Source organism: Erpetoichthys calabaricus, chromosome 4 (genome assembly GCF_900747795.2).
Source record: "Erpetoichthys calabaricus chromosome 4, fErpCal1.3, whole genome shotgun sequence".
Lineage (NCBI taxonomy): Eukaryota > Metazoa > Chordata > Cladistia > Polypteriformes > Polypteridae > Erpetoichthys > Erpetoichthys calabaricus.
The window spans coordinates 276,085,348-276,111,292 of NC_041397.2; the positions used below are offsets into that span (position 1 = coordinate 276,085,348).

The 25,945-nt window shown below is 37.7% G+C and overlaps 1 protein-coding gene across 7 annotated transcripts in view; it reads left to right on the forward strand.

Moving 5' to 3' along the window:
- frmpd4 (FERM and PDZ domain containing 4) overlaps positions 1 to 16,783 on the forward strand; it is an 821,848-nt gene extending 805,065 nt beyond the window's left edge. For 6 of the 7 annotated variants that reach the window (XM_051925669.1, XM_051925670.1, XM_028800823.2 and 3 more), the window contains 5 exons: positions 831 to 1,013; positions 4,477 to 4,615; positions 10,899 to 11,927; positions 12,226 to 13,488; positions 14,173 to 16,783. In XM_051925669.1, the coding sequence (XP_051781629.1) occupies positions 831 to 1,013; positions 4,477 to 4,615; positions 10,899 to 11,927; positions 12,226 to 13,488; positions 14,173 to 15,500 (3,942 nt within the window). In that variant the 3' untranslated portion in view covers positions 15,501 to 16,783. Of the gene's footprint in view, positions 1 to 830; positions 1,014 to 4,476; positions 4,616 to 10,898; positions 11,928 to 12,225; positions 13,489 to 14,167 lie in introns of all 7 variants that reach the window. The other variant, XM_051925673.1, reaches the window with a different exon arrangement.
- The last annotated feature ends 9,162 nt before the right edge of the window (positions 16,784 to 25,945 follow it).

Below are 25,945 nucleotides of genomic sequence, written 5' to 3' on the forward strand. Positions count from 1 at the left end.
GACCCTCAGAAAGTTGTCTTCTATTGGGTTGTGACTTTGAGATTGCCAGATCTCTTCCTATCAGAGATTCTTTATGTAGGACAACAATCTACTCACTGACACTTTTTTTGCAATTTCTCTAAATGAAAGCCCCACACTTCTAAGGATAATAATGCTCTCATAATAATAATAATAATAATAATCTCATTTCATTTGTTAATTACCATTTTCTTGCCATTATCACTGGAATTTACAACTTTCTACAGTACAAAATTGTCCATGTAGTACTTCAGCGGGTATAGTAACAACTCTGCTTTAAGACAGACAGAGGGCTTTTAAGTAATCAATGGAAGTTGGGACACCTGTGCAAATTGTTTGCTTCACCTTGTAAAGCTTAATTAACTTTAATTGCTGAAGAACATTTGTAGTTTGTAACCTATTAGAAGTTCCATTGAAGATGGCCCATTTGTAATATTCTGAAATTTCCTTGTTTTCAGTTTTTACTAACCTAAACTTTAAATTTAAACCTCTGGCAGTTTACTGCTTACTGAAAAGGGTCATTCATTGCATTTCAACTGATTAAATTTGAAGAAAAACTGGAAAGACTGAGATGTTCTAAAACATTTGACCGGTAGTATAGATTCTTTTAGAAATTGGTATAATAATATTCCCTAATTATTTCACTTATCATTACTAATATATTGGATTTAATTTACCAGATTAAGAAAATGATTTAATTATGAAACACTTTCATACAAATTAGACACAAAAAAAAATTCAGTGTAAGGAAAATAATTGAATATATGTTAACGTAATTGATGTTTTGCTTGTCTTTTTAATCTTTACAACAGCAAGGTGAAAAACACACAGAAGTGACTTTGTTAGTCGGTCCAAGATATGGGATAAGCCATGTTATAAACACCAAAACAAATCTGGTAGCTCTGCTGGCAGATTTTAGCCATGTGAATAAAATTGAAATGTTTACAGAAGATGAAAAAAACGTGCGAGTTGAGTTACATGTGCTGGATGTGAAGGTAAAATATTTTACTCATTACTATTTAACTTTTTTTTCAAATCTTACATTATATTTTGTTTCTTAGGCTTTAACGTTGTATTATTCTGTAAATACCAAAGACATGTTAATTAGTCATCTTTCCCTGACAGAACTTAGAGCGGAAACTGAGGAATTTTTCCAGAATGTGTTGATATTCTCCCATTGACTGTTATCAGCATGACCAAACAAGCTTGATGGTCTGCATAATCTCTCTTTTACAGTCTATGTTCTTATGCTTTTAATGACCTGCTGTTTTTCAGAGACAGTACCATTCAGACAAGACCATCTCTGATCCTTGAAGTTATGTAAACCACCAAAATCCTATTTTTATTGTCTAAATACATTGCTGATTTAGTACAGTGTTTGTTCTGTTATTACAGTTTTTGAACCATCCTTTGATGTGTGTCCTGAATTGGCTTAATTTTTGTTACACACAGAAGTCACAAAGACATATCTAAGAAATCAACAAGACGATGGATGACAAAATGAAAACTCTAAGAGCTAAATATTATATGGCTGAGGTTACTGTTCCTTTTGCTGGTGAAAATGTGTGCATTTAATACAGTGGAAGGATGTATAAAGTAGAGTAGATTGCACATCCAGATGACTTAGTAGAAACTAACTTTAAAAGTTCCTTCCAGACTTGGGTGTAGAAAACCTTCCTTTATTGGAGTCTCTTTAATTTGTTATTAGTTTTCAAAAGGATGATGTTTCAAAACTTATTATAGATCTTCTTTGTCAAATCTTCTAAGCTAGTTCTAGATGTATGAGACTGCTCAAATTTGTTATAATCACTCACAGCAGCATCGAGGTATCATTTCTAAGGTTGTTTCAATTTCAGTTTAGTTTAATGTCACTATACTTTGCAGCACAGGTCCTCAAGTTCAGTCCTAGAGGACTAAACTAGCTGCAGATTTATGATCCAACACAATTATTTTGTAATTAGAAGCCAATTAATTTTGCTGATACAATTATTGTGCAAGCAAATTTATGTGATTTATTTGAGTGATCTCACTTTATAAGATCCCTAACTTTTTATCACTTCATTTAGTCTTAATAGTAGCATTCATTAATTTAATTGTTTTAATTTTCTTAACTAGCTGCCAGTTACCAATAAAATAAAACTAAGATGAAAATTACAATGGAACCAGCAGTTCTCTATCTAACATGGCCCTGTTTATACCTCTGTGTGTTCATCATAAAATATCTGCTTTAATAAGATATTACAAAGTAAAAGGAACAGCAAGAAGTAAAGGACTGAGAATTACTTATCTGTTCTGAAATTATTTGAATGATATTCTCAGAAAAGACAAATCTACAATGGCAGAAGGACTGCACTAACAAGTCAAATAACTAGTTATGTTATCTGCATTGACTTCAAAAGGCGCAATTAAATGTAAACTAAACATCAGAACTAAACTTGAGGACTCTGGCCTCACAGTGACATAAAAATGTTTTGGTTTTTTTTACGTGTCTTACTGGTGCAGAATCATACAGTACATGACAGAATGGCAGGCACAAATTACTAGACAGAGCAATGCCAGTTAAAATAGCAATGAATATTTAACAGTATCACATTTTCATGCATTTAAAAATCATAAAAAGGAGAGGAGGTGAGACCCACTTTGAAGACTCCTACTCTTAATTTAATTAGAGATGACTCAATGTAAAGTCTGCAAACAAATAAAGATGTTGAATGCCATCTAGCAGTTTCACATTCTCCATACTCTTGTAGCATCTGTCACAAGCTGCTCGACTTACTTGTACCTCAAAGTTAAACGAGGACATTACACAAAAAGCCTTTTTCTTTAAATTGAAAGCTTCCTTTATTATCAGTGTTCATCAGCATGCCCTACGGTTGGAAACATGATAGAGACAGGCCATGTGTTAGCTACTTTCCTACAGCTGCTTCCACTACTGAGGTCTTTTAAAGTGTTCATTCTGACTCCATGACCTTACTTGAGATGTCAGAGAAGCTCGTCAGGGAGTGAGAATTGGACTCTTCCTGAACAGAAGGATCCTCTAGCTGCTCCCATGTTCGTCCAGCTCATTCTGTGAAATGCACTCAGCACTAAGTGATAATCAGTTGGCATTGCAATGCTTCTCTTAACACAAATGTCCAAAACATACATCCTCAGATCAGATTTCAAGTTGACAAAGCTGATTGTTGATACGAATAGCTTAGAAATCCAATAGCAACTCACCATTCGTGATGAACGAAACAATTCACGCAACCTGAATTGAATTAGCAAATAGATTGCATTACACTTCCAGTGAAATTCATGCCATTTACACAAGAAGAGGGCATTTTGTCCCTGCCTGGATGAATTTTCATGTATTAATTCTGCATGTGTATGCCTGACATTTAGTCCTTATATAAAGATGTCTAGCAGAGAACAAATCAAGTGTGCATATCCTCAGCTAGGATAAGACATTTGGTAGGTAATGGCGTGGGAAGGGGGCTTTGACAGCAGCAACTTTCTGGATACTTACTTTTGCTGTGGAGAAAATAATATAAATGATGATGTGTTTTAATGTATGGAAAATATGCAGCATGTCCACAGTGAGGCATAAATAGAAACGATTTTACTGCTGTGCTATGGATTATATGCTTTATGCAGCTGCAGGAAATTACACATGTAAAGATGAAGTGAAATGAAATTTTAAGGAGTAATATTCCCTGTTTACCACCCACACAGCCTTTAGAACTTGAAAACACTCTTGAGTACATTTTTGCATTTTGCAATTGAAATTTTGCAAAACTTTATTCAAATTGAAATTTGTGTGTTTCAGTCATCACTAATCACAACTCATATTCATATCAGGCAGGTTACTTCTCTGAGTAGGACAAGACTGAGTAGGCATCACCCATTGGAGCACCAAGTCCACTCTCTCTAAAAATTCTTTGATTAGCTGACACTTTTTTTTTTATACGTTTCCTTTCTACACCTCAAAGTCACATTAAGGGAACTCTCTTGTATGTTGGCAAAATCATAAAAGGTCCTACCTTAGACTGTTAGTATGGTTTACAAATGTACCTAATTTACCATTTCAAAACTATATGAAATATTTCAATACATAACTGACCCAAATTTTAGAAAATGTCCACATTTAGATTATGCATAAGTTTTACAAAATCATGGTCATAGGGTCACAGATTTGCAGAGAGAGACTAATGGGATCAAGATATATGAGGCCTTTACTTGAAATAGTTTAGCTACAAACAACTGAAATGTCAATTCTTCCTCAGTGCTTGTAGCAGTGCTACTTAAGAACTGCATCTCCCAGCAGTCCCGGCTGGGGCTGCTGGGGTCAAAGGTAGCCACAGGCAGATAAAAGGAGGGCAGAGGGCAAAGAGAAAAAAAAGTTTGGTTTGTTTTGTTTGTTGCGGTTATTTGTCGTCTCTCCTGCTGTTATTTGAACTCTGTTTTTGTTTTTTACAGCCTATCACATTACTCATGGAATCAAGTGATGCAATGAATTTAGCTTGTTTAACAGCTGGATATTACAGATTGCTGGTGGACTCAAGACGCTCGATCTTTAACATGGCAAACAAGAAAAATATAGGAAATATTGATGCAGGTAATTTTAAGCCAGTGCTTAATCCAGTAGAGATGTGCTTAGGTCTCACTAATCACCCTGAATCGAGACATTTCCTCCGAATCATTCCGTTCCTTACAGTCTGGCAAATGTACAATACTATTACCCAATATCCATTCTACATTGATGACAGCTTTTCATTTTTCTTTCTGACTAGATCAGTGGATACAGATTTACATACATTAAAAGTACAACGAAGACACACAAAGTTGCAGATCCCAGGGTAAAGCAGTAATGTAGCTCTACTAGAGTTTCATTTATGTTCAGTTCAAATGTCCTCTCATGGTTTGGGGAGTATTAACACTGCTGCAGCCCCACAGAAGGTGCCACACAGTATGTTAAAGTAGTTTGAACTGCTGACTGCAGTCTTTCTACTAACAACTGACAAGAATCTAGACTGTGAACCAACTTAAGTCAAAAAAGAGTTTCATTACTGATGAATCAGAATTATCCTGATTTTATACATACAGGAGGAAGTACAATCCTCCTTACAGAAACTTTATTTTATGTAATGTATGACCACAATTCTCACCTTTGCATACAGTTTATTTTTGTTCAAGTTCAACTTTTGTCATGAGTGTATAGTATAATAAAATTTCTACTTGTGTGTCTGCTCAGAACAGTAATATGTGGGTAAATCAAAAAATACAGGCAGTTTGAAAATTATGCAGTAACCGTACTGGATGGAAACTGACACCTATACAACATGTTTATGATGGCTTATGGTTAATTTGAACTTTCACAGCGTAGCACTCTACAATTAGTTTAGTTGAAGCCAAGGTCAAATAAACATGGAAGCTTTGTGGCAGGATTGCACCATTGTTGAATAAAGTGCCATAGTGAAATTTCCTTTATCAGAAGAGAGTAAAACCTGCTGAAATTCACCAAAGGATGTTGGCTCAGTATGGAAGTGAGAAGAGCACGACTCAAATGAACGTTTGTGAGTGGGTAGAAAGGTTTAAAGCAGTGGTCTCCAACTTCAGTCCTGGAGGGCCGCAGTGCCTGCAGGTTTTCATTCTAATCCTTTTCTTGAATGGTTACCAGTTTTTGCTGGTACAGCACATTGTTCAACAATGGTGCAATCCCTCAGTAGTGCGTCCATGTTCATTTGGTCTTAGCTTCAATTACACTAATGGCAGGGTGCTGCACTGTGCATGTTTGGACTACCCATAAGTCATCACAAATGTGTTGTAAACACAAATACACAAAAAAGTACGAATAGGATGCAATGTACAACAACACGGGAGTCAAAAACGGTAAAAAAAGATATTATTAATGAAAATGATATATCTCTGCGTTCTGAGTTTAGTTAAACAGTAGCAACCCCTGGCTACTTTGTCACTTGTTTCCCCTTCTCATCTTCTAATACATTGTCTGTCCTTCCTCTCTCTGGCCAGCTGAGCCTTTGTCACCAGCTACTTCCTAAGACTAAGCTCTCTCAACCAAAGAACTCAGGGTCCTTTTTTATGATGCCTCAAACTCCTCTCACATACCCCACTGTAAGCACTTCTGGAGTTCTGGAGGACAGCATCAGTCTCTGATTTCATGGGGGTAGAACTTCCTGCAGTGGTACCAGGTATTTCTACACATTAGCCTTACTGCAGAGGTGTACTTGAGATGGCCAGGTTGGTTGCCTTCCCCAATATCCTTGTGGGAATTTAACTCATTGACCCCTAGCAGTTTAGGGAACTCCAAAATCAGCAGTAGAGCTTATATTACTACCCAATACTAATTTTCCTTTAAATAACAGCCACAATCATCACTGTAATATTTCCAATGGACAACCCTTATTACAAAAGATCTGATGGGACCTGCCTATGAACATCTCAGTTTACTATGACAAGACTAAAGAAATATGCTTGAGAGCTTGAGTTTATGAAGGCTTGGACAATTTGCCGAATGTAACTTTAGAAGTTACCAAAATATGTAGAGAAATTAAATATCTTTGCTAAACATCTTTTCCTTAAATAGATACTTCTTAAATAAAATTACTACAGTTAAAAGAATGATATCATACCATCTTCCCCAAGGTAAATGTACTGGCACATGAAATTTCTCTTGCACCTGCTACTGAGATTCTAGCATCCCCTAGTGGCTAATACAGGGAAAGCTATGCAGCTTAACTTTATATGAGAGAGTGTGCATTTTTTATTTTACAATTTTTTTTCAAATATACTTTGTTAATCCCCTAGAGGAAATTAATATAATCGGCTATTGAGTAGCCTTATGATCTGTGGAGCAACAGCAGCCATTTGGAACAGAAAATACAAAAAAAAGTCCCATTGAGGGAACTAAAAAAAAATTATATTAAAAAAATCAGGCATCATGCTTATATTAGAGCTAAGTCAATTTTATATAGGCCAAATATTTTCAGGAAAAAAATATAAATATATACTACCTTTATTAAAGTATATTTTCTATTTTTACACCATGAATATTTTATATACTGGAATTAATCTTATTCATTGAATGGCTGTTTAAAAAATTACAGTTTATCTGTTTTGTACTTTGAATATTTGAACTCAGAAAATAACTTTTGGTTAGTTCTAATAAACACTGCAAATACAATGTAAGCAATTATTAGTTCAATGAATGAGTAAATAGGGCTGGACTGTCCGGGTGCTTTTCCAGTATTTCACATCAGTAGGCAGCAGTGTTCTGCGTAAATGGAATATAAAAGTTGACTTTATGAGCCTGGACACACTTTATGCATTTGAAACCTTTACAGTGAATCTAAATAAAGCTGTATACAGGTCTCTGTTTGTACTAGCTTTGGTTATTATCTCACATTTTCAAATTTTATAGTTTTCTGTGGGATTTTACACTCATAAATTCTGAAAAACTGAAAAAAACTATCTGGTTTGTGGTTCAGCACTCATTTGACTCAAATCCTTCTTCAACTAACCACTATTATGGCCAGAACAGGAAGAGCTAGTCTGATACTGCAGAGGTCAATGATGGGTTGTCTTCTGAACTGTATGTAAAGCATGTCTTACACTTTAGCCAAACTGAATTACTCAGTATAGCATTCCAAAAACTATTTAATCCAAATCAGGACAGAAGTGGACTGGAGCACCAATTAAAGAAAAGCAGAAATGAGTCCTGAAGAGGGCACCAGACCACCGCAGGACCCACTTAGAACACAGACACACCTAGACTCGCGTTCACAAAGGGCAATCTGGGATTGGCAACCAACCTACCATACACTTCTTTAGAATGTGAGACGAACAAACTAAACACAGTTACTACAACTGTAGAGTAAAATTAATCGATTACACCTGTGACAAATAAATGTATTTCTAATGAAAACCTTAACAACATTTCTGTTGTTTATTGCCACTTGGGGGAAAGTAATCCCTTAGGTGCAATAAAATTTTTCAAAGCTGAACCCTGACAAAACTAACAAAACAGTGCTCTTCCTAAGAAACAAGAACTGGTAACTGGTAGAATAATTGCTTACTGTTACATAATGTAAAAGGAATAGACTCAATACACTTAAAAAGGTTTGGGGCAGCCACCCGTATATTATTCCTGGCTACAAAATGCTTTTAAACAGTACAGAGATGTTCTCAGTACAGAGTCCAAAACAGAACTGCTGAGGGTTTGCAAAGATGGTGGCTTTAAGGGATCAGACAGGAAGTGACATAAGGGAACCGAAAGTGATGTTCTTCTGATGTCAGATTGTGTGCCGGAAGTGATATTCTTCTGGGCGCCAGAACTGGAAGGGACGTCATCTGCTCTAAATCAGACAGGTTTTCCCGTGGCTGGTCTGCAGTGATAACAGGAGAAGGTTTAGTGCACCCCGCCACCCCCTGGCCTGGCGTGGAATTACATTTGATTGGTCCTCCTATTCGCACGTGTGTGACAATATACATACATATACAGTATACTTACCTATATATGTAAGTATATGTGCATGTATAAGTGTGCATGTTAATACACACTTTGCACTCACAGCTTCTCTTACACATCATCATTTTCACTTTTGCTTTATAATTTTATTAGGCTCATAACCTCTTAAGTTTCAGAGACCAAGTTTCAGAAGGTCATTTTGGAGAGTTTCCCCCTCCCAGAGAGAATTCCATGTGGTTTTAAAGGAGGGTTGAACCCTCTCCTGATTGGATTAAAGTCACTTCCAGTTAAAAAATCAGTGTGTCTTCTATTAATCAGATTTACAGCTCTTTGTCCTTGCTTGAGTCCATTCCACACAATCTGGCTCAAGTAGTCTGTAGAGAGGCCTCTGGAGAAATGTCAGGTCACATTTGAAGTACACCTTTGTTATCTGATGAAGTCCAAGCAGATCCAGGTAGTAGCTGAAGTTGAGTCACTTAGTTTAGAATTCAAGTGGGGAGTTTGTGCGGCTGGATGCCTGCATCCATATTAAATGTGCTTTCTTAACAGGTCTGGTGTGTGACAAAAGCCTTGCAGAATGGGCAATGCCCACTTTGTCCTGCAACATGCATTATAGCAAGCTTTTTCAAACCTTCAGGCCCAGCTACCAGGGGTCATTTAGCTGGGATAAACCCTCTCCAGATATCATGTCAAGTCAATCCCACCCTCGCTGTCAGGTAAACTGTTATATGTTGGTGTCTTAGGACGCTATCGCACCATGCCCAACCTCGCATTTCAGATGCTGTCTTTATCATTTAGGTCTGGAGCCCCTATGGATTTGCATCATGCTATAAACCCACTGCTCATTATGTATGTATGTATGTATGTATGTATGTATGTATGTATGTATGTATGCATGTATGTATTTATTTATTTGTTATTAAAATGTTTTTATATTTTTACACCTTTTTGCTCTGGTAACAGCATGTTACAGAGAAATTAGACTAGAGCTATATTTGAATAATTAATATTTGATTGCATTTTATATTACCTTGTATAGTTTTATTTTTGTCTGCTCTGATAGTTTTAAGTGGTGCTTTGATTAGTACTGCTTCCTAACAGCTAAAAGGGACCAGTTTGAAACCCTACCCTGGACACTGTCTGAGTGGAGTTGGCAAACTAATTTTCTTTCCACATTTCAAAGATGTGCCCGTTGGATCGACCGATAACTATAAAGTACTGTGGTGTGAATGTGTGTGGGTGTGTATGGAAGCGTGCCCTGACTGATGATGCTGCTGTAGACTACAGCTCCCTGTGACTCTGAATTGGATTAAGCAGTTTTGAGAATATTAGTTACTTCATGACTGACTTGGGAAGCATGTAGTGCTGGAGATGCTGTCATAAGCATAACTGACTTAGTAAATACTGTAGAATATACAGCTGTACATTACTGAATTACTTACTGCATGCACTTTAAAATATTGAGATTGTTGCATTCAGTTGTTATCAAGTTTAAGCAAACTTTTGTAAGTGCTTTTTTGTTTATGTTTTTTGTTTTTTATTTTTTATTTATTTGATGACATTATCTGCGTCATTTTATGCTTACAGTATTGTGCATTGTTTGGGTGAATTTGCACATGCACATCAAGTGCCCATCATGGTAGTCATCTATTAATTCCCAAGATATGGTTAATTTAGTCTCTGCACTAAGATTTATCAATAAACATGGTTAGCTTCTTGAGCGACTTTGTTTTCTGGTTTTCTTTTAGTTTTGATCTCCTGCCTCCTTAAAGACACAGGAATTCTTCTTGCTCTTTTTTGTTTCTGCCTGCTTTGATGAGCATAGTGTTTACCGAAACAGCCTGCCTGATTTTTCTCAAATCACACACTGAAAGCCTCTGTCGCTATCAAATAAATGATTTTGTGCTCTGATAAATTGAATAAGCACTACTTAGAATTGTTTGCACAAATGCAACAGTAAGATGATGAGCTCAAAATGTTTGCAACATATTCCTCACATTAGACAAACTAACTGGTGATTAAACAACTGTCTGCAAATGAAAGGACAGAGGCTGTTAGTTTCCCCAGTGGGTGGTATCAATGTGCTTACCTCAATAGCATTGTGTGGATGATCCCTATGTGAGTGTGTGTGCTACAAAAGATATAATCTTTCAAAGCAGTTAATAAATAAATATATAGATAAATAATAATGAACAAAGATCATAACTGTCTGACTGTCAGTCAAATGTGAGAATTAATCTGACAGTCTTGGGGCTTAAAATGTCGTAGCCACAATACAACACTGTATAAAGGTTGGTTAAGTTTACAAAATAAAATTATGACCAAATTTTTTAAAATAATTTTTAAAGGTATTTTTTTTTGTTTTATTCTAACATCTCTTCTGCTATAATTAACCATTTTTGTTTTGTTTTAGGTTCAGATCAAAAGTCAAAGTATAATTTTCATGAAACTGATTGGACATATAGCACGTCATTTACAATGGGGGAAGACCAGCCTTGTGTTCAAGATCCAAGTGACAATGCTTCAAATTTCTTGGACAGCCCGAGTAGCCAAAATGAAGGAACTCCTATGTATCTTACCAAGGTTCATAAAACAAGTTATGGTCAAAACCTCCTTCAGCCAGGAGAAGCCATGGAATTAGGCAACGGAGGTGTGCGTGCTCAATCGTTTCTGAGTGTAGCAGGGAATAAAGCACAGGATTCTCCACGAAGTGCTAAAGTTTCATTTATATTTGGAGATCATAACTTGGATAGCATTAATCCACAAAATCTTGGATATGAACGATTAATGGATGAAAGTCCAGAGGTACTAGATGAGCAAAGGTCATTGTTTCTACACACTGATGGTGACCTTAAGGTTATGGACCCATCTTCAGACCCTGAAGGATTCCATTTTGCAACTCATACTGTTTATGCCAATATCAATGATGCCAAAATATTTGGCAATGCCGAAGGCATTGAAGAGCCTTTGCTGCATGATATCTGCTATGCAGAAAACACAGATGATGCAGAGGATGATGATGAAGCCAGCTGTGAAGAGGACATTGTTATTGGAGAGATGGACAAAAGCACTCTCCTGAGTCTTTCAGGTTCCAGTGATGATATTATTGATCTCACATCTCTTCCTCCGCCTGAAGGTGACGATGATGAAGATAACGATTTTCTTCTGCATTCTTTAAACCTTGCCATTGCTGCTCCCCCACCTGGCTTTAGAGATAGTTCAGATGAGGAAGACACTCAGAACCATGGACTTCAGGGTATTGAAGGAAACACCCAAAACAGCACAGATGATATTCCTGTCTCTCTGATTGATGCAATTCCAACTCAAAGTGACAGCGGCACAGAGAAAGCACTGGACGATGCCGTGGTTTCCACTCTCCAAGCCTTGGAAGCCTTGGCAGCATCTGAAGAGCAGACCCTTCAACATACAGACGATAGCTCAGGTTCTTACACCATAGTAACATTTATTCATTGATGTAAATTTTTTTTTTTTGCATTGTATCCATTCCAGAGTTCATTTTCATTTTTCCATAAACCATATGTCACCTATTAATTTCAACAGCATAGCTCATCTGCTGTGGTGTGTCATTTTTCTGATAATGTCTTCTCTTTCTTTTTTTGTAAAAATGCATTCACTTCACCACATTATTTTTGTTTTAATAAAACATGCACTGTTAAAACTGTGTATAGTGCCTTTAATGTATTTTATTAATCAGCTGTTTATCTTTCTGTGACATACAGGTGTAACGATATCACGGGCTTATAGTCCCGAGTCATCTTCAGATTCTGGAAATGAAACAAACTCCTCTGAAATGACCGAGAATTCTGAACTAGCTGCAGCACAGAAGCTTTCAGAGAACTCAATGCGCCTATTTGTAGCAACCACTGAAGGATACCAGCCATTGGTGGAAGAGAAAACCGAATTTCCTGTCTCTCCTTGTGAGAGCGGGGATGCAGCTCTCAAGCCCATGGGTCGGCAGGACACTGAAATGCAGAATAAAGCAGTGCCCTCCAAGCAGATAATTCACTCTGATGACATTGAAATGGAGCCAGAGACGATGGAGACTAAATCGGTCACAGATTACTTTAGTAAGCTGCATATGGGATCGTTGGTATACTCTTGCAAGAGAAAAATTAAACAGGGGGACATGGAACCTAGAGTACAATTTGAAGTCAGTGCCACTATTAAAAGACAGCAAGCAAAGAAGATGGAGACAAATGAGGAGATCAACCCTGCTGCAAAGTACAATACTTTTACTTCAAGGGATGCCCATCGTCTAAGCCAATTTGACCTAGAAAGAACATCTTTCCGTGAAAAAAGCCAAAGGTGGTACCCGCTTTCGGACGTTAAAGCGGTGGAGAAACAAGTTCTCGGGGTTGCAAATGAAAAAAGCTCAGTGAAAGGATCCACTGTTTGCAGACCCGAAATAGAAGGAAAGGAAGTTGAACTGAAAGGAGAGCAATGCAACACTTCTGAGCACAGGCAGGAAGGGAACGTCCATGCAGATACCACATTTGTGCCTGTGACCAAAGAAATAAGTGACTCACAAGAAATCGGCTTCCCTGCTGACGATCCCCAGTCCAAGCCCCTTCCCACTGAGCAAACTGTGCCCAGGCTCTGTGAATACCATTTGGCCAAACGAATGTCCTCTTTGCAAAGCGAGGGCCATTTTTCTCTCCAGAGTTCCCAATGTTCTTCTGTTGATGCCGGCTGCAGCACTGGCAGTAGTACGTGTGCTACTCCAGTGGACTCCCCGATGTGCACGCCGGACAGTAAGCACATAATCACAGAATCATCTCTAAAAAATTTAAGTTACATGACATCTGATGAAAAATCTCATTTGCTGTCAAGCCACGGGACTCAGAGTAAAGATCATCAACAAGCAGAGGGGACATTTCATAGGAAAACACTGCCTAATTTGCATGCATCATCAAACTCTGAACCAATATTTGGCACCTTAAGAGATGGGTGTCATCGGATGCCCAAGATAAAAGAAACCACAGGTACAGCAAAAAGGAATATTTTGTCTGATCTTTATGTGAAGCAGGGCACTTGTAAAAATAACGCAAAAGAAGGGAGTAACAGTGAAGCTTATAACCAAATGTTAAATTTTCTTACTTTATCTCAGATGTATCAGAGTGGAAAGCTGAAACGGCCGGTAGGTTTAGGAAAGAGCTGGAGGGCTGAGGAGGGAAATAAGGACAATAAAAAGCATGCATGTTTTAAGCCAGGATTTCTAGAGCTTGTTAGGGGTAGAGCTAACTCGAGTGCCAAGTCCCCCTGCATGCCACCGACATTTGAGCTCCTTGAAAAGCAAAGAGTAGTGCCAACGGGGTCTTCCAACTCAAGTGTAAGTAAGTTTCCTAAGCATTTCTTCTCGGCCACTTTACCAAGTAAGTTGAAGACAAGTCTTGATTTGCATGCTCAGAAACCCCTAAACAATCGTGAAGTGAAAGATGTAACAGAGAGGAGAAACTCGCTACCCTGTCTTGAAGGGCATTTAGACCAGAAATGTGATTTGGAAATGTTGCTATGTCTGAGTAAAAGGAAATCACAAGAAAGTGGTGCCAGGACTCCTGGACGTTTATGGGATGAGGATGAACAGTTCAAACCTGATTTTGAAACTAAGCATGTTGTCAGGGAGATGCTTAACGATTCTCTCTGTTTTTCTAATACCCCTAGTGTAGTTTGCACAGAACTCGAGAAGGCAAGAAGAGGAGGCATGTCCGCAGCTTTTTCTAAACAGGTCAAAGCCAAGCCCATTCCACTGCCATCAAACATTTGCACAGATTCTAATGTGCCAAGTCAAGAAATCACAGACTTACCCAAGGAGGACCATGCTCAATCAACATCCTCGAGCTTAACACCCTTTGATCTCAGTGGGGGGAATCTAAGACATCCACAGAAGGGAAAAATACTAAAGAGGAGCAACAGCAGTGTGACGGCAGGATCTGGCAGTGCTGAAGTGCTCTTTGAGAGAACCAAATCCAGTCTCGGCTCCAAATGCCTGCAGTCTCCAGAACCCGCCGAATGCAAATCGCAGAAGAGAATCGACCTTCCCTTCGGGAAAAGATTGTCCAAAAGTTTCTCTCAAAGTTCTGTTGCTACCAGCTCCTCATGTTGGTCCATAATGAGTGACACTAAGGAGAGGAGGTCTTCGGTTGTGATGCCAGTGCATAGAGATGCCAAGCAATTCAGGAATTTGCCAAAGCTGGACACAAGCACGTGGAGGTGCCATGGTCCTTTTAGCTATTGTTTTCTTAATAAAGGCAGCAAGGCCGACGAGGAAGAGGAGGATGAAGATAAACTCTCCAGGCTTTACTGTTCACAGGCACCTTCAGGGACATTACCAACAACTGATCAGGCATCAGCTGCTGATCTTCAAAATGAAACACCTGATCCTGTAAAAACTGTGACTTCTACCGAGGTCATTATAAATGATCACCAGAACGGTGAGGTTGATTTCAATGACTTGAGCTTTGATGCAAGAATTAGTCGGATTAACGAACTGAAGGACAAAACTTATTCACTTCCAGAGGGATTTTCCATTGCACAGAAAGACGCAAGAGAATTGATTGCACTAGTTCGCTCCAGTATTGGGAGGAAGGAAGGCAGAGAATGTGAGCCTCAGGAATCCAAACTTTCACAGTATAAGCAGCTACTGTCAGTTGAGTCCAAGGAGCTGGGAAGTGCATGTAAGAAAATATCTCAGGCAGAAAAAAGTCCAGAAGAAATGATTCTGGTTGTGACTTCCAGTTTCCAGGTTCTCTGCTCCTTAACAGAAGCCTGCATGTGTTTAGTGAAAGCTATGGAGGATGAAACTCAGCAACGGGAGATCGTAGCTAAAGTAGATGAGGTGGTAATGAACTATATTTGTTTGCTCAAAGCAGCTGAGGCAGCAACAGGTAGCGTTCCCTGTGGCCAGAACGTTAAAGTGTTGGCACGACATTCAACTACCATGTATGCTATTGTAAGCACATTAACACGTTCACTTAAAACACTTCTGAACAAATGAATAGCATCTTACTCTTTGTAATGTACTTTTGCAAAGCCATACATAGATTTATTCTTCTCTTAAATGTGGGATCTCCACACTGTGAACTACTGTAAGAAACTTTATGTATATTTGTTTTATATGTAAAAAGTTAATGACTTATATACGCTATAATGAAATATATTATAAGAGCTATATTTCTCTTAACGGCTCAAGAAGGGTACATCAAAGAGACTGTAAGAAAAACAAAAGTTATTTTTCGTAATGCACTTGTTCATTGCTTCTACATTGCTTTTTATCCAATGCAGTGTCCACAATGTGTACACAAGGAAATCTCAGATTTTTAATGAGAAATAAGTGGCATACGACACTGCGATGTTTATGCATATACATTACAGTAGCACTGCTTTGCTTTGTAAATCTGAAATTTTTATTTGAGATTTTAGATCATTATTAATAACCAAATAAAAAGTACAAAATGCAAACTATTAAAAAATATATAATAACTTTTATTCATACAGTATACATTCTTTTATAACAGTTACATTTTACTTTCAGTCTTACGAAAGTCTTAAGGAAATCAGAGAAAAATTATTTAGAATTATTCCCTACATTTTTCCTTGAATGTATTTTTTAATTTATATTTTATTATTTCTGAACAAACTTTACATATACTGTGTTATAAAGACAATCATTAAAAAAAGAATATGTTCAACCAACTGAAATTCCCAACACAAATTATTACATGAGATTTCTCCTGTTTGAAAAATTGTGTTTTCCAGCCTACCTTATTTAAATACATTAAAAGAGATAATAAAGAATGGAAGCTGGTTGTTTCATGGTGTTGGTGTACAGTACAGTATAATCAAACCAAGTATCACTCTTTAAGTGCCAAATGTTTTTATTTCTTTTCAGTTCCTACAGTCATTTGTTACAAGTAGTTTTGAAATAATGTGGCATTGTGGCACAGTGATTAGCTCTGGTTCTTCACAACTAAATGGCCCTAGCCTGATCATTTCATCTGTGAAGTTTTACTTTTTCTCTCAGATTCAAATTTTTTAGGCCAACACTCATTCATTCTGTAACAGGGCTGTGCAAAACCAGAGCCTACCTGGATACCAGTGCATGATAGGACACCCTCGCACTTTTACCTGCCCACAGTCTTTCACGTAGGGTGACTTTTAAGGCGTTTTCACACTCATAGTCCATTTCGTTACTTTATTTCAATTTCCAGTTAGCTCGGTTGCCTTTCACACTGTAAACTTTCAAGTGAACTAAACATATAAATAAAAATCCTCTGGGTATGTTGTGGACTTATTTCATTGGGCAGAAACATTTTCATTCCAGGTATTTGCATGCTGCTACATTTTCCATAATTATTAACTGGAAGACTAATTGAAAATTTTGCGCCACCAAGTTTATGCACTGAAGGACACGTTTTAAATAGCCGAGTGTACAAGAAAAGACAAGCTCTGTTGATGATGTGCTTCAGTTTTAAAACAGTAGACTTAGACTTAGACTTTTCATTTAACTGTATGATGTAGCATGTTTATTATCCAGTACTCACAATATGAATGCATCCTCAATTTAGTTTTTCTCAAATCACATGTCTGCTGTCTGAACTCTTGTACATATTTGTCATTAATGTTTATTTTTTAGAATGTTTGTTTTTACCTTTTTATAGTTTCTAATACTCCGTGTTAACCCGCAACTCATTATACCATGAATGTGATTCTCCAATTACAGACAGAAGAAGTCTAGCTTGATTACCACAGCATGCAAAATGTCACACATAATGCACAAAATTCATGTAGTAAAATCAGTTCTGTGCTGGATCACAATCAAACCTCATGCAAACTGCTCCAAGGTACCACACTGAGACCACCCTTTCCAAAGGGTGTTTAGGTCTGCATTAGAGTGTGATTTGTGTGTTCACATCCACCTAAACGAACTGGAGTTACTAAATCGCATCTGGTCCAAACAAAATAACTGTGAAGATGTCCTTAGAGTTGTCAATTTCCTTAATATTCATGTTTTTGGAATGTGTGAGAAGAATGGTAGTACTGGATAAACATCTTCAGTGACATGCAGCACAGAAAGATGTCTTAAGGTAAGTTTTCTTCTCTGATACAATGTTAACAGAATGAAAAGATATTTCTGGCAAGTCGCCTCCTTTTAGCTTACTACTAGCACTCAATGCATATTTCCATATAAATGGTTGTTCAGCACCTTTTTAGTCCCATGTACTATGAGTCCTTTGTTTTTAATTTTGCATTATTCTGTTTTTACTTCCATGTAAGTTTGATGATGGGGTCTAAAAATCACTATCGAGTTAAGTTCTGATTCTGAGTCTATGATGTTCAAAATGCTGAGAAAAGTTGATGTTAACATGGTGTCTGTTTGTCAGTGGAAAACCAAGATGTATTTTCATGTCTTAAAATTATGATTTTCATTGTAAGATTATGTTTTCTTTGCATTGGGTAGAGATCCTGGTTGACAAAATCCCAGCAATGAACATTTTAGAACAAGTGGTTTCCAAACTATCCACCCTGAATGCCAAGACCTATGTATAATGATAACTTCCATGAAAATGGACCTGACTTCTTCAAACATCCATCATGATTGTCTTGTTGCAGGCTCAATGTCTGTTGTTTCTGGTCTAGTTTGGAACAGTTTGACCTACAGTATGTCCAACAATAACTGCCGTGCAGTCCTCTCTATTTAGTACTTTTGGAGGTATATAATTCATTTAAAATACATCTACACATGCATAGGAGGCACAAGCAGGTGTGTGCAGTCAGACAGTCAAGGAAATTTGCAGTATAAGTGAAGATCACTGACTGTTTGCACTGCCAGCACACATGCTGGATTATGAAGAGAAAGAATTGAACACAAAACACACACACAAACATTTCTGCAATGAATCTGTAATGATCAACGCAGATAGAGGCATTAAGCCACCGTTGTACCAAGCTATCTACAGTATCCATGCAGCTTGTTTACTTCATTTGACCCAATGTGTTTAGTTTCAACTTACATTTGAGTCAGTTTCATGTTCATTTTAATCTACATGTATTTGTCTAACATAAATATTACATAAGTTAATGTACTTGATTGTATATTCCTTTACAGTACAATCAATTGTATTATATTGTAAAATCTTCTATTGAATGATTTCCTGCAGTATCACAAAAGCAGAATTTACAATGAAGTACTGTATGGACCATTCCATTCTGATTCTTATTTTACTTTGTTGTACATATTAGCTGCGGTGGGTTGGCACCCTGCCCGGGATTGGTTCCTGCCTTGTGCCCTGTGTTGGCTGGGATTGGCTCCAGCAGACCCCCGTGACCCTGTGTTCGGATTCAGCGGGTTGGATAATGGATGGATGGATGTACATATTAGTTCAGCACCTCAAGTAACCTTCAAAAATTCACCCTGGATTAAAAATTACAGAGACAAAGAAGTTATTGGTGGATGCTTGACATACTTGGGAGTCCCTGAGATTAGTCACAATAATAAAAGGAGGTTGAGATAGTGCAGATGTTTACATTAACAATGGATTGGACTAGATGGACATCACAGACCTGCAGTACAAAGGCCCAGAGCAATTTGTTCTTTATTGAGGACACCTACATCCTTTCATAAGTGTGAGAGGCTGAAGGGAATGTCGTATCTCAATAGTGGTCTGCATTGTTCTACACGGTGGTCTGCTGGAGTATGAACACCAGCAGAAGGGGTGTCAGATGAATAAAATTATCATAAAGGCCGGCTGCATGATATGACTGACCATAGAGTCACAACAGATAGTGTGAGAATAGAGGAGGGTGGCAAGATTAGAGGGTATCACACCTAAAGCTGCTTATCCTTATCATGAGCACCTTTAGGCACATGTGCATTCCACCACATTGTGTTAAGAACATCCACTGTGGTTCTTGTTTGCCACAGCCATTAAACTTTACAATGTATATTCCCATTAACATACTATAGTCGAGAATTTGTACAGAGATAATATTTCCTCATATTATGTCAACATTATCAGTATATTGTGCAAATAGTTCAGTGTTCATACTATTTGTTTTCTGTGTGTTTCTCTTTGAAGATTAATTAAATCTATCTATCTATCTATCTATCTATCTATCTATCTATCTATCTATCTATCTATCTATCTATCTATCTATCTATCTATCTGTTACAGTGCTTTTCATATCTGTCTGTAGACTGGTATGGAGCATGGTAGGCTCTACTGACAAACCTGTTCCTCAAGTGATGTTTTCATTATTGTCATGTTTTGTAAGCAGTTCTCCATTTTAGTGGCCCATGCTTGATTTAGCAATACACTTTTTATTATATTATCTATAATCTTTTATTTTCTCTCTAACTATCCATTTATCTGTCATTTTCTAACCCACTGTCGTGTCACCCCATGCCTATCCATACAATGTCAAATAAAATGAACAAACCAACCCTAGAGAGCCATCTTTTAATTGCAGAGCACATTCCTACTAATTTAGCATCAACAACTTGCCTAAACAATGCCTTTGGGATATCCAGGATACCCCCCGCCCCCGTACCAAAAAAAGCACACTGACTTTGGGAGAATGTTTTACTTCACACAGTGACTGAACCAGGATTTTAAACTAAGATAGCTGCATTATCCAATATGCCGCCCTATTTCTAGCCAGTAGCCTCTTTATTTGCACCATTGCCGGCATGCAGAACATAAGAAGACATTGCACAATTGATAATCTGTTCTTCATTTCAAGACATATAATATCATTTGTCTGTGCTATTTTATGCTTTCATTAAGTCTTTAATTTTAGCTGGCCACTTAATCTAATTCAATGTTGCAGTGGTCTTTCTAAAAATGATGCATTAAATTTATTTTTACAAAAATTCAATAAGTCAACACTTTCAAATACTTCCAAAATAATGCAGATGTCTATCATAAAGAAATGGATTAAATGAACTGTCAAAAGAATTCTTTCACATTCATGTTACATTCGAACATGACTGTGACTAGAAAAGACCATTCAGTCCAACAAGCTTGTCCATCCTGTTCAGCCTATTGTAGATTATCCAAAATGATACCAACTTGAAATCTGAAATATGTCCCTAAATTCCTGCTCTCCATCACAGTACTTGGTAATTTATTCCAAGTGTCTATGGTACTTTACATGAAGAAAAATGTTCAAAGATTTGTGCAAAATATGTTTGTAAGGAGTTTTAAACTGTGCCCCTGTGATCCTGTTGCAGACATTATTTTAAAGTAACAATTGGGATCCACTGTACTAATTCATTTCATAATTTTAAACACTGTAATCACGTCACCACCTAATTTCCCTTTGCTTAAACAGAAAAAAGTTATACTGCTTCAGTCTCCCCTCATGGCTAACCTTGGTCCTGGAATGAACCTAGTCAATCTCATCTGGACATTCTCTAACACTGTTATCTCTATATCAATGGCACCTTTCCTTTCAAATCACGACTAGTTTTATATTTCCTCATCTTTAGCCCTGACAGGTTAAGTGGGACCACACAGTGAGTCAGTGGCAGGGATTAAACAAGCCATCTTGAGATTTATACTCTACCGCTAGCTAACACAACATATTATTGAAATTTGCTTGCTACCCATTTGTCTGATATAGTGGCAATTCAAGGTGTCTTGCAGCATTGGGATACAATATATAATATATTTTTTACAGTTGGAATAGAAAATAGGTGAAGTGGCTTACTTGGGATCAAATAGTGAATGAATAGCAGGGATTAAACTGGCAGTCTTGTGGGTCAAGAACTAATTCCCTGACCTGCTAGGCCATACTGCCTGAAAAAATATTTAATCAAAAAACAGCATAAATACAAGCAATACCGGCCATCACATAAGTCTGTAAATTAGCCTTCTGGTCATCATCTGTGTTCGGTAAATAAAGTGACTGTAAAGTAAATAAGATACTCTTTACTTCTCTTAACCTGAATATTGAATTTCTGAGCAGCTTTTCATTAATAAGAAATCAAAAACCTTTCAGTTAATATACTCAGATGCCTAGGTGCCTGCTCTTGGAAGAAGGAAAGGACCAACCTAATATTTGCCAGGAGTTCTCAACCAGTAGATACCCAATTGGGTACACTCTGTTGCCAAGCACTACGTGATTGCACCACTTAACGCTGTATAAAGAAAGAAGAAACAAAGACAAAGGTTTAGGGATCCACCTCATGTATTGTAACTATGCTGCAGGAAAAACGTTGCGTAATACTCTGTTGAGTAGTAACTTATGACTGAGTCACAAAACAGGACTGAGTGCTGAGCAAAGGTAGTGGGTTTTTGTAGCCAAGAAAGAGGAAGAGCAGAAGTGAGGTCATCGGAGGGCATGGTCTTGTGCCAGAAGAGGAAATGGATTAGATCTTACTTGCTCCTTCAGTGATGGGAAAAGAGGCATTAGTACACCTGATTAGCCCAGCGTACCGGAGTTTCAGCATTAACCAGGCCCCCTTGCTGCCTACCATGCACGTGTGTGACAGCTGACAGACCTACATTTGATTTGTGAGGCTGTTTCAGTGAGAAAGGTACAATTGAGTTTATTGCTGATTTTGTTTTAAAAATAGTGATGATGATGATCATTTAAAAAAATAGTTGAATAGAGTGACATGTGGGTGCAGTAAGTCTAAGTGGCTTTGTTCAGATTATATGCTTGGTCACCACCTGAGTGGAGTTTGTATGTTCTTCTTGTATTTGCATGGTATTTACTGCTCTGTCGATAGTTTTCACTACCACACCCGAAAGACATGCAGGTTTGGCAAATGGACTGGTGAGACTGAGTGTGCTTTGTAACATTCTCTATTATGAAAGAAAAGGCTCGACACTAATATTTTGATTATTATAAAGGACATCTGTTTTTAAAATACAGTGATCCCCTGCTATATCGCGGTTCAGCTATCGCGCCCCCGCTACATCACAGATTTATTATTATTATTACTAAGGGGCTCTGCCCCCTGCTTGCTTTGCTCGCCCACCACCAGGTTTGGTTTACTGGATAAACAATTTAAAGAGATTGTTATTTTCATGGGAATTGTTACATATGCATTATTTTCATTTTTACTTTAAAACATTTGTAAAAACAATATTTGTCCTTTATTTCCTGCCCTGGGTGTGGTTAAATCTCTTTTTCACGGGAGTTATAAGGCTGCTCTTGTTGTGAAGGGGGGAGTCTGATCGTACGCTAAAGAGATGTGATTGGTTCAGCTGCTGGCCATCTGTGTATTCTGCTTGTCGTGCTTTGCTTCGCTCACATAAAAGCCTGTACAGCAGCTGTCCTTTTGCCACTTCGAGTCTCTGCCGCTAGCGTTCTGAAGGGGGGTGGGGGAGGTTAGGGCTGAATGCACGCTAAGGAGAAGCGCTCGGATTATCTGCTGGCGAGCTGTGTGTTCTGCTTGTCATTGTTTTAAGAGCTGGGAGCACATGAAGTGTGTCTGCCAAGAGCATTCCAACAACTGCGAGGTTAGATGTCCATGAACTTGTTTTAAAGTGTTTGTAAGTAGGGTGTGACGTGCAAAAGTCACACGGGTTTTGCTTCCTAAGGTTCGACATGTCGTCAAAGTGTCTCTCCGAGATGATCTGGTCTTGATCGCTTTGCTCAACCCCCCCTAAGTGGCGCTATGCACCTGCCACTTCGCGTCTCTCCTGCTCGTGTTGTGAAATGGGGGAGCTGAATGCATGTTAAGGAGAAGTGGACGGATCAGCTACTGGCTTTGTGCTGCTTCTGCCAAGATGCCTGTTCTGCTTGTCGCTCTGCACGTCAATGATTTAAAATCCTGTACAGCAGCTGTCCTTCTGTCTCACTGCCTTGTCTTGCGTGACATTAAAATGTCTCTCACGGGACATCAAATTGTCTTCCAAGAAGATCACGCCTCAACTCCCTGGTCTCTCTGTCAAGATTTTTTTTCATAATAGAGAGATATTACTCATATCCTTAGCCCGACATCCACATATCATATGTGTTTACAAAGTGTGTTTTAATAAGTTTACATGTGTTTAAAGCGTGTGGGAGGGGTATTTTGAGGCTTAAACTATAAAAAAAATGTTTATTTATATTGTCTTTCTATATCACGGATTATCACCTATCGCTGATGAGTCTGGAATGTAACTTCCACAATAGGCAGGGGATCACTGTACTAGCATTTTCATCTTGTACAATGTGGACTCAATTTCCTGTATACAATATTTAATATTCTCATTTGAAAGTTGATTTCTCAAGTCAAGTCAAGTCACTTTTATTGTCACATCACTTAGCACAAATGTACAAGTGAGTTAAAAAGTGTTGTGCAAAGCCCACAATAGTAGAGGAACATTAACATGATAGACTAAACACTTAATAATAATGCACTTAAATATGAATCCACCAATCACACACTGTGCAAAAATTAACACATTACATAAGTAAACACTTAGACACACTTAAATTCGTACTCTACACAATACACACTAACAACACAATGGAATCAGCAGCAAGGATGTGTGTGTTACGGGACGGGATGTTGATAAGGTTTGTAATGATCACACTGTGCAGAGGGAAATAGAATGTAGAAACTTCAGAGCCGCTAATATTCTGATGAAATGAAAGTTACTTCTAAATTTTTAACTTTTCATTTTGTTACCAGTTTCTCTTCTGCATGAACTGAAGTGAACTCATTCACCACAATCCACAAGTAGAAAGTAATCAGAGCTGTTCTTTGATGTGTAATCACTTGTGAATCCACTGAGATGGGTTGTTTTTTGTGAATGAGGTTGCCAGACAGGATAGGGTGGCACTGGGCAGAAGCAGAGAGCAGCACGGCCATCGGAGGGACTCTTTAAGAAGGAGAAATAGTATGACTAACAGTGTCACTTCATGTCTTTATGCTAGTGATGGAAGAAGTGCACTGACGGGAGCAGTTTAACCTTTATATATAGAAAGAGAATGAGGCCCTGGAGGGCTGGACAGAGGATGAAAGACCTCCAGGAAAACAGGGGGCAGCGAACACTGCAGTTCCAGGCAGAGAGAGACAAAGGATCTGTTTGGTAGGAGCAGGAGAACTCTTTTAAAACAAATGAATAGGTTTTAATAAATGTTGTTTTTTTATAAATATGAATTGATTACAAAATCTTTTTATAGAATTCTATTCATTATTTTTGTTTATTAAAAAGTAACAGTGTGATATTTTTGATTCACCATTTTGTTTTAACTTGTTTAAATTTCAGTCACCATCAATTTGGGGAACCCTTTCAGTGTTTTCATTTTTGTTCATTAAATGTTAATAACATTTACTTTTATATTTCTGCTGAACTATTTTGTTTTTATTTGGTTTCGTTCAGTCAGCACTATTTAGCGGACTGTTTCAGTGTCTGTTGCCACTCACAAAGGAATGGCACCATTACCATCCTAGTTTATGCTTCAAATCTTTTAAAGCAGTTCCTTGGTTTTTATAGATGTGTACTAAACTTTTTGCTTGCTTTCTTTGGACTTCAACCTTTAGCTAAAGATTTTGGTTTTGACAATTATGAGGGACGTTCAAAAAGTCTCTGCACTCTTATATTTTTGTTGGAAATGGTGAAGGCGGGAGGAGTAGTAATTGGGCATTAAAATGTGGGTACGACGAAGGCGGCTGTGTAGAAAAGCGATGTCATTTGTTTTTGAAATTCTTAATAAACAGAGTTAAAAAAAAAGTGCGGAAACTTTTTGAACGTCCCTCCTAGTTCTTCCTTTTTATTTCTCTGTATTTTGACCTTTTGTCTGTTTCTAGACCACTTTATTGCTTGCTCCTTTATAATTTCTCGTCTGTATATATTTTTTACTTCTTTTAAATTCAATTCTCTTTTGCTAACAAGAGCATTACAGTGGAAATGTCTAGCGTGGTGACCCCTAGCAAAGGTAGGGATGGTTCTGATGCTCACTTGGCTGTGTTTGCTCGCTGGAAAGTATTCAAACCCCATGTACCATAGGTAATAGTAATAATAATACTAAAAATACATTTAATTTATATATCACCATTTTAGCAAGGGCTTATCAGTGCAGTTGTCTGAGACGCCAACCTGTAGGGGACGCCCAGAAAATTATTTCTGCTGCAAATTTGCTGGGTTTGCTGGTGACCTTGTTAGTTCAATTATTTTCAAAAAATTTGTCATGTGACCAGTTTAACAAAACTTTTTATCTCCCTGCACCCCATGATGCTTTGCGAGGCTACAAAATCATTCCATCTCCTTGATTCCTTAAGCACAATAAACGCACACCTTAGTCTTCCCCACTGTCCTCCAGCCCTAGGCTTTGTTGTATGCCATTCTAATCCTTGGGTGCAAAAGACGTGAAGTCAATGCCCCATTTGAGTTTATTACATTGTAATGGTTGTTGAGCATTCCCTCCTCGTCATATTTTTTATTTGGCAAACACTTTTACTAATAGTAACTTAAAAATTCTGCTACTAAGTGAAAAAAT